Consider the following 10,080-nt stretch of genomic DNA (forward strand, 5'->3'; position numbering starts at 1 on the left):
TTTTGGTAAAGAGATGATACACCAAAAGCTTAAAAATGCCCAGAAATGACATGAATGTAATTTAAGGGGCATTATATTTAGTGTATAGGTAATGTCCACAAAACAAGATATTTTAACCTTGACCACTGTTCCAACAAACTAGAACCATGAAAGCTTCTCTGTCAAAACAGTAAAATCCTTTTTTTTTTTTTTTAACCATTGTACTGTTGATCTGCATAGCCTACCAGTAAAAGTGGAACTTTTCATGATGTCAAATTCTCTCTGCTTGAGTTTTTCTCACGAAGGATACTCTTACACCTTCTGCCCTGGAGGCATCTGCGCTGGACCCGGGCTATGAGTGGTAATGGTAATTTTGGGAAATGTGAAAAACTTGGTAAATAAATAAAATATTTAATTATTGTAACGCAAACGCAAAAATCACATGACTTACGAATGCACATTTGGCGGTTACCAGAATTCTTTAATGAGCACATTATGGTTAAATCAGCTGTTTAAGCGCTTTACGCTGATGTATGCTTCCTATGATTTCTATGCAATGATCATTCTTGGCCTCACAGTAGCTTTGTTTCTTTTTTTTTTAAATGCTTTGCATCAAACTATATTTGTTGTAGAACAGTATGTCAGTTTCCAGGTGATGCCAGAACATCATACTCAGTCAAAAGCACAAAACTATTCTCTCTAATTTTTCGGACTCTCACCAAATCTCCACACTCCTGGACATGGATCAGCCCTCTCTCTCCTCTCTCATATTCCCTCTCCCTGTCATTCAGGGTCACCTCTGTCCGTCTGCCACATGCCTGCCGGTACATGTACCTTACTCCGACCATCAGCACCATGCCTAAGCCAGCTGAACAGCCTAGCAGTATGCCCAGCTCCCAGGTACTGTGTCTGGGGATGATGTCTGGATACTTCCCTTCCTTCTCTGGAGATTCGGAGGGATTGGAGGGACGCTTGGGTTTGTTATCAGTGCTCGGAATGTTAGGTTTAAACTCCTGTCCATGATTTACCCTGAGGTTTGGATAGGGTTTGGGGATTGGATGAACAACTGTTCTTGGTGATGGTACATTAAGATCTGGCTCATAATTAGAGGGTGAAATGTGTGTCTGGATTAGTAATGTCTGGCCTGGAGTGATCTTTTGAGAGGGTACCAAAGATTTCGGTGTATTTAGAGAGCGACTTGGAGCTGGGGAAAGTCCTGAATGAGGGGAGGTGATGGATGAAATAACAGGAGATGTGAAATCCTCTGTGTAGGGGGAAGATGTTGAGGTGGATGAGAAAGAGGCTGGAGGTGAAGTTGGCGAAGAAGCTAATAAAATGGAAATTGCTGATGAGTAGGACAGAGTAAAGGACTCTGTGGAAGAGGAAGGTGAGGAGCAGTTAGAACTTGTGACACACAGAGAAGAGTTAGATTTTGGGATTGAAGACAAGGGAGTTAGTGATGGATAGTTGGAGGACTTTGTGGAAGGAATGGCAGAAGAAATGAAGAGAGATGGCAGAGAGGAAGTAGAGGAAGGCTGGGTAGAAGATAAATGAGGAGGTGTGGAAATTGGGAAAGGAGAAGGGAGAGCAGAAAAAGCTGGGGCTGTTTTGGGTTGGTTCTTTGAAGAGGAGGAAGTGGAATGGATGGGCAATGTTGACCTTAAGGATGGAAACACGGACACCAGGGTTGAGCCTCCAGATTGATGCGGAGGAGTTGTAGCACCGGGATGAACAATATAGGAAGTGGATGAGTCAAGGTGGGAGGAACTTGAAAAAGAAGGTGATGGAGTGGCTGAAGGAACAAAACCAAAGGCCGGGCTCATGCTTTTGATCTTTGCTTGAGACTTAAGATCTTTTTCCAAAGGGAAGACTGGGTCAAACCTTGATGTAGAGAATAGAGGATGGATGGGCCGAGGAGTCACTGGGGATAGATTCAAAGTCTTACCAGTTTGGAAAAGGGGCCAGGACTGCAATTGAGGAGAGGTTCTTGAAACTTGTGGATGTGTTTCAAATTGGGGCAGGTCTGTCTGGACAAGGCTTGGTTGAGCCTGAGTTTGAGTTGATTTAGTTTCTGGCAGGAGTTGGTGAACGCTGCTAAGAGACTGAGGTTGAAGAGGGCTGCTCAGTTGTGTGGTTGTTTGAGGCAAACTTGTGTGTTTTGAAGTACTTTTGGGTCCAGATGAAATGTTTTCAGGCTGACTTACAGTTTTGTGAGACTGAAGGTTGTCCTGAGAATGGGATGAAGCTGAAAAAGGCTCAAGGTTTGAAGACTTGTATGGAAGAACTGGCTTTGATGAATACGTTTTGAAGTGTGGACCTATTTTTGTTTTTATTGTACTCATTTGGAACTCGGTTAGGACAGTCCCATGGAATTCCTCCGACTTGTTCTGGTTCTCAAACTTTGTAAAACTTTTTTGCTCCTGAATCTGCCCTCTTAGATTGCTGTAAGTGGATCTTGGGGTATTTGTATTGTCAATGCTGTGACTGATCAACAGTGTAGTTGTAGTGGTTGCAGAAGTTAGTGTTATGTCTTTATTTTCCAGATTAGCATTCTGTTTTGGTTCCTGAGAGCTTATCTGAAGTTCTTTCCTTTCCACTTCTGCATCATTTAGTGGAAAGAGGGGAACAGGACAATTTAGCAGAGAACGACAGTTTGTTGAGTTTTGTACTGTGATGTTTGGAAAATCCGTGGTGGTAGTGTCGGTCCTTCTTACGTCAATCGAGGAAGCAGTGGATGTGAAAGAAAGGGGGTCCTTGGTAGGAGACACCGGATCAATGGCCGTCTCTTCTGACTCACCTGAAAGGGATGCTGGAGTTGCACGGGTGTCACTTTGAAGATATCCTGAAGTTGAAATCTTGGTTTCACTTTCCGCATGATTTGTTAAATTCAAGGAGCTGTTCAATTCCACTACTGGGCGATTGACTTTTCTCAGTGTTTTCAGAGACTTGAGAATATCAGTTCCTCTGATTGTTTCTGGGGTAGTAGAAGAACTAGCTGCCCTGTTAATTTGTTTTTTTGGTGTTTTCTGGGCTCTGAAGGCTGCGAGACAAAAAGGAAAGAGACGATAGCAGTTATAACAAGCCATTGATGGGAAGATAAAGCCCCCAATCTCAATCCCACCCTTTGCCCTACCCCACGGTTTTTCATTCTTATACACCAATCCGTAGGATTCCTAGTTGCTGTCTTGTCTTAGCCCACAGTTGCATACCACAGCTTATCACAGAATTTTGCCTACCTGGCAGGTCAGTAACTTTATCCTCTTGAACTGCAAAAATTGTGCTCAGTTCATCCACTGCTGTGGTATTACTCCCTCTCCAACTTCTACGACTTGCATCACGCACAACTGCAGACTCAATACCAGCCCAGTAAACAAAGTAGGATTGTACCACAGTGATGCTAGAATAGAGGACACAGAGGTGCGTGCACCATTGAATATAATAACTAAAGCAATAATAAACAGAACATTGACTTAAAATAATAGCTTTCTTAATGACATTGTGCCAATAGATAGTGGCGGCCTTACTGAAACCGTAGGTCTCCCACTGGTATATCAGGAGCCCTCCATAGAAACGAGAGGTATCTCTTCCGCTGTTTGTCAGAGTGTGTTACAGTGTCGCACTCTGAGAGGCAGTGCATGGTGTGGGTACCCGGGGGAGTTAGGATCCAAGAGCCACCCACCAGAAGAGGGCCCAGTCTCGTAGATCTCATTCTAGCAATTCTTCCAGTCCTACTTTTCCTAACCCCGACACTGCGAGCCTGAAGCAGGAAACCCATGAAGTCCCGAGAGCTTCGGACAGTCACTGACATGGTTTGATAGAGACAACGAACCATTTAAAAAAACATGAGCATAAACTGCAATTAACTATTTGACTAAATTAATTTGTAAAAAACAGCATCACACACTTGCAAACTTCAGACAAGTTGAGTAAGCTCTCTTAACAATTAGTGATTCAACATTCTAGATTATAACCTTGCAGTTTTACTTGTCTACTCCATGAGTTAAATGATGGTCAAGTAGTACCTGTTATTAACTGTCCAGGGTGGTACGATGAGGTGGATGTGTGGACAGAGACATAGCTGTGCTGCGGGTCCAAGGGATGAGCACGTATGTGACCAGGAGTCATCTCCAGACAGGCAGCAATGCTTGCACCATGGGAGAAAGACATTATGGGTGGGGCCAGCGAGCATAAGACCAAAGACAACCAGGAAAATAGGAGGATGGACGACATCACTAAATACACAAGCAAACATAATATTTTTCAGTCAGTTCAATCCAAACATTAAGAGACATCGGACTGGCAGTATGGTCTGAATACATGCAAAAAATGCAGATATCTAGAAATCAAAAAACCTAAATGCTCGCAGTATCTAAAGCGACCAAAGGGGAAAAAAATTAGCAAAGTTTCCCAAAGTTAAAGACAAGCAGGGACAGCAAAGATATGTAAAATGACAAAAGTGAGACAAAAATAAACAACAAAACGTGTGAAATGCAAAACTACAGATGGCAAAAAAATGACAGATTTTACTATTTCATTATTCATTTAACAAAAACTCAGACAAAATGCAGAAGCAGCTTTAGATGTATGTATTACTGGTTCCCCAACTTCTCAAGTTAACATTTTTTTATTGTCAATAAGAGAAACAGAAAATACAATCAGATCTTCTTCAGTATTTTTCATGCTGATGTAAACAGTACTGATAATAGAAAATGATAGATTAATCCTTGATGTTGTAAATCTATTTGAATTTAACACAAATATAAGATTAGATTGGACAGAAATGAGAGGAAATATGTTTACTTGTTGAACGAGGACTACGGACAAATTTCTAAATAACCAGACACTAAACATTGTCCTCTCAAGCTGAATATTTTTTTGTTTTTTTGCTTACATAGAACAAATCTAAAACAATGAAATTATAGATGAGTGGATGATGGTGCAGCAGCAGCATGGATCAGTTTTGTGCCGGCGCATCCTCACCTTTACAGAGCAGTGATCTTCAGGATGTCATAAAAATCTCCAACTTCTTCAGTTCACTGCGAGTCAGTTCCACTCAGTTGTGTTATCAAGCTTTGAAATCTCCTGGAGCGTTGGAATCCCAACATTGAGCTGTGACTGATTCCCTAAAGTGTGTAAGGATGACCCTGAAATACAAAGAGATTTGGGGTACCAGGATGTGGAGGGAGGAGGGAGACGCATAGATCCAGATCTAGTAGACCTACAGACTGTCTCCTGAGTTCAATTATTTGAGGTTTTTTATGTCAGTTTTGACATTTAAAGAATAAGGGGGAAGGCTTTTGTGTGTATGGTTGTTGACAGCTTCAGAAACGACACAAACATGGCCTTATATAACTATCTTAAATAACCAAACATCTGGAAAATCGATTCAGTTGAGCCAGTTCTGGTGCTTGAAACAGACACAGAACACTGGAGGCAATTGATATGTTCACACAAACATGAGGCTAAATGTAAGTGGCCTACATGGTCAACTAAGAGCTATCTAGTGTGCATTTATCTCAAATAGCTGAGTAACTGCAGCCACAGTACTGCCAGCATTACTTCATTTTCAATTTACTGTTAACACTTTTAGCTTCTCTTTATATTCAATTTCACACACATGAACTTTTTTGCCAAAGATGTATTTTAAGAAAAGAAAATTAAAAAAAGATAAAACCCAGCTGCGCATTTATAGAGTTATGTCATCTCATGTATTTCTGTTTCTTTGTCAATGTTTCTAACATGCATAAGCTTATAAATACTAAACAGACTTAAGAGAGACACAAAGGGAATTTCCGTGGAACTATAGAAGAGTTTTTGCTTCAGTTTTACACTGTATAAAATGTAACTCTTTTCTATTGGGCCTAACTCTATGGGATTAAACACACCACCACCTCACCACACTAACAGGATGTACACCAGCTGTAGCTGCCTCCCTACTAGGATCTCCCAGAAACTTCTATTGATCTATTCCTTCTGGCAAGTGCACATCTCACTCCAGTTGAGGCCTGCTGATTATTTACAAAGGTAGAGCTCACAGAATCTGTCTGTTCCACTTGAATGTATTATTTTTCTTTCTCTAACAAGAAAAATGGAAAATATCTTCAAGGTAGAAGATGGACATATAAAACGCAAAAGTTTCACATGATAGAAAATAATTTCAAATGCAAATACACAATATGTTAAGCTGACATACATAATAGTTACAAAAGAAGAAAGAAAAAAACAGCAGGATAATACCAACGAACACATTTCTCCTCCAGTTAAAACCTATGTAAAACAGCAATGTGTTTCCTTCTGGACAGTTCTTAAAACAAATTTAAGAGTATGTAAAGAGGGGATTGAGTTTCTCTAATATGATGATATTGTACAGCTTGTTCCATGTAAAACGTTTGGGCTACTAAATCAGAAAAGCACATAAATGAATTCTGTAAATTCAGCATAAAATTAAGATATTCTGAACATGATAATTACAGGATTACAGTTAACTTATTTGTATAGGAATAAAATCAGTATGATTATGAAGATAGGAAGATGTGTAACAAGTACGTGATCGTGTCCATTTGTTTAAAACGTGTGCTTTTGCTTTTGCTTGTGAGGCTGAAGGCTGAGTATGATGAGGGTAAGCAGAACAGGGCCGCTGTGTTGTAGCAGAATTTAATTTTCAAAAAATTCTGGTCAGGCCTTCTGTTTTCATGGTTTTTCCAACTGAAGGATATCGATCCTGCTTAAAACAAACCCCCCCACCAAGATAAAAGACGCAACTTGAAATCTCTTCAGTGGAGAATATTGAGTTTGAGGGGAATAAAACTGATTTGGTGGGCAGTTTTATTGCAGATAGCATAATGTCTGGAGGAGAAATTGTGTTTTTATGTGTCCCTTTCGTAATAGATTATAATCTCAGTGGGACTAGCTGGTTAGAAAAGAATAAGTATGAAAAGATGTAAAACAATATTTAAGACAAATACTAGTTATCTGGGCCCTGTGATAGACTGGCGACCCGTCCAGGGTGTACCCTGCCCAATTAAAGCTGATTCCTTATCAAATACCTCTGGAAAGACCACAGACAGAGACAAACAGCCGACTTTGTTCTCCCCCTGCAGGTTGGAACCAGATATAGCACTGTGTCTAGTGCACCGCATGAATGTAATACTGCGGTTTTTGACCACAAAACACAGCCCTTATGCCACATTTATTGATATCATCGCTCCCACAGTATTTTCAGTACTTTTCCTTCTACAGCCACAATGAGTATATCAAATGCCTCTCTGATACCAACAGTACTTGTTCCAGATGAAGTCGCAAGCAGCAAGTTTGCAGAATTGGTCCCTTATGTTTGGTGAAGCTGGAGCCCTGACGGTTTGAATGTGTGGTTTTATGTTTGATTGAGGTGGTTTTTGCTGCTTGTCTGTTTTGTTTTGTTTGGGAAGCCTCTTGCAGATTAATTCTGTCAATCCGCTGTCTCTGCCTCTCGTAAGTATAGATGACAAATACTCACGAATACAAAAGAACGACCACAGTTTGAAACAAATTTCTTAAGCCCTCTTTTCCATTTCTCTCTGGGCCTGTACCACAACCCTCTGACACCAGACAGGCTAATTTATTTACTTCAAACCATTTAATGGAAACAAGTCTGATGCATATTTTTGGCTCAGAAACATCTCAGCGACTTGAGTAAACAGCTATTGATACATCACACATCAGAGATGAACGTTTTGTTCATGGCTCAGTAATTCCTTAAGGGAAGCATACAATAAATGTTCCCTTTTCTCCCAGAAAATCTTTGATCATGTTGTTGATCTGCATGTCCTGAGACTGAATGTTTAAGCCAGACACTTTGAAGGGACAGCCAGACTGAAGAAGTTAGAGTTGGTCAGAGTGTGGAAGGAATCTCAAGCTGGCAATTCGGCATAAGAAAATGGGATATCTTTTCAAAAGACAATTAATACTTGATTATTAGGTGTTAGTTCATCAAGATACGTGGTGAGTGGGGCCGAGTCCTTGGCCAGAGTAGAGTGAGAGACATAGTCAGTGAAAAAAAGACTCAAACTGGCAAATTTATATGAAATCTTAATGCAATTTTTTAAAAACAGTTTGGTGTTTCCCTCCAAAACGGACTAATATGCCGTCATTAAGAACGTTTTCAGCTCCAGTTCTTCAACCAGAACAGCAGAAGATGAGGCCATAACCAGATCATGTAATTAAAAGTGCACCAGTCAAATCTGAAGGGAATTGAACTGTGAATACATGAACTCCAGTATACTGAACAGTGAAACTTGAGTCCTGACAACAATGTACACACTAGAGCTCTTTTTTTTACAACTTTACATGAGCCGCACCAATAACTGCCAAACAATCATACCGACTCCTCAATCCTCCCCACGACTCTGTACACCCGGAGCTGGGATCACACAGCGCAAAGTCAATTTCAGGACAAAATTTACAAGAACATAGATATTAAATGTCAAATGGCCAGAGATCCTCTGTATGATGATTAGTAAATTGTGACCAAAAATGAAATGCCTTACAGTGTGAATGGATTTCTAGTTTATCAGTCACATATGCATGCTCCTCCTAGAATATGATAAAAACACCATATGGACTGATAAAAAAGTTAAAAACCGAATTTAAGTTTGAAGAGAACTTGAAATATGCGCATAGCACAACCATCCTTTGTCACAGGTGGGAACAAGTAAGCACACAGGGATTTGGGCACAACTCAGACCAAGAGAAAATCTCTTCAATAAGTCATCGGAACTTCAGAGATTCATCGGCTCTGACCTCCCATCCATGCAGAGCATTCTCAGTGACTGACACCACATGTTCAGATGGAGGAATACACAATTCAGCCTGAGACACTATAAATTCAAGACACTGTAAGTCAGTTTGAGCCCCTGAAAAATAGGCCTCTACATGTTAAAGCAATTCCCCTCAACCCTTCCTCCAGTTTGGGCAAGAATATCCTCAAATAAAGAACTCGAAAGAGAAGAAGTTGGGAATCTTGTGAGGGACTGGCTTGAAAATTTGAATTAATGCAACTACCCGTCCCTCTCTGCTGTGCTACAGCCCTGCCTCAAAAGCCTCTACAAGAAGAGGCAAGTAACCAGGGCCATTGTAGGTCTCAATTGACACAGGCTAGACATGACTCTTGACTCTGACTTGTTCGTATTCAGTCAGGCACTGTGGAGTGTTATAAGTCACAAGAAAGACTTGAAGAGAAAACCTGAAGCACTTTTTTTTTCTCAGGTTATTTATTTAACATATCACTGTCAGGGACTGGTGCCAGTTTCAGAGAATATAACAAAAAGTATTTTTCATTCAGCCAATCAAATTCTGCTTTAAATCCACGTTATATATTAATTAGCTAAATAACAACAACTGTGGACATTTTCGGAACTTATTTGTTGTGCCAACTGCAGCTGTTTTAAAATAATACAAAGATAGTTAAATTGGTGAAGAGATTAAAAAAAACAAAAAACAGAAAGTGGTGCAAGCGTATGTATTCAAGTAAAACTGTTCCAGCTCCTTCAAGTTGGACGGGTTCCTCTGCAATCTTTACGTCATGCCACAGATTCTCAATTGCATCGAGGTCCGGGCTTTGACGAGGCCAATCCAGCACATTTGAACATTTCCCCAGAAACCACTCAATTGTTGCTTTAGCTGTATGCTAAAGGTCATATCCTATTATAATATTTCCTGTCCTATCTCGAGGACAGGAAATATTTTGTTGAAATCGGTAACTGTGTCTCAGACCAAATGGCTATGACCTGTGTGGTTCCCCAGGGGTCAATCCTGGGACCCCTATTGTTCAATCTGTACATGCTTCCATTAGGCCAGCTAATACGCAGCTATAATGTGTCATAACTATGCAGATGACACTCAGATCTATGTGTCACTGACAGCAAGAGAACTCGGGCCTGTAGATACATTGTGTCGCTGCATCGAACAGATCAGTGTGTGGATACAAAACAATTTTCTCCAGCTAAACTCAGACAAAACTGACATCATTGTCTGTGGCTCACAGAAACAAAGAGAAAGTGTTATCAGTCACCTTGAGACTCTCTCTCTAAAACCTAATAATCAAGTTAGAAATTCTGGGGTAAT

At 40.4% G+C, this 10,080-nt stretch overlaps 1 protein-coding gene across 1 annotated transcript; it reads right to left on the bottom strand.

Moving 5' to 3' along the window:
- Nucleotides 1-620: 620 nt before the first annotated feature.
- reeld1 (reeler domain containing 1) lies at nucleotides 621-4,146 on the bottom strand. The gene is made up of 4 exons (XM_075450892.1): nucleotides 4,002-4,146; nucleotides 3,504-3,780; nucleotides 3,216-3,376; nucleotides 621-922 (listed from the first exon to the last, which is right to left on the bottom strand). Exons 1-4 carry the CDS (start codon nucleotides 4,144-4,146, stop codon nucleotides 621-623), a joined length of 885 nt encoding a protein of 294 aa, XP_075307007.1.
- Between the last annotated feature and the right edge of the window lie 5,934 nt (nucleotides 4,147-10,080).

This window comes from Odontesthes bonariensis, chromosome 19 (genome assembly GCF_027942865.1).
Source record: "Odontesthes bonariensis isolate fOdoBon6 chromosome 19, fOdoBon6.hap1, whole genome shotgun sequence".
Lineage (NCBI taxonomy): Eukaryota > Metazoa > Chordata > Actinopteri > Atheriniformes > Atherinopsidae > Odontesthes > Odontesthes bonariensis.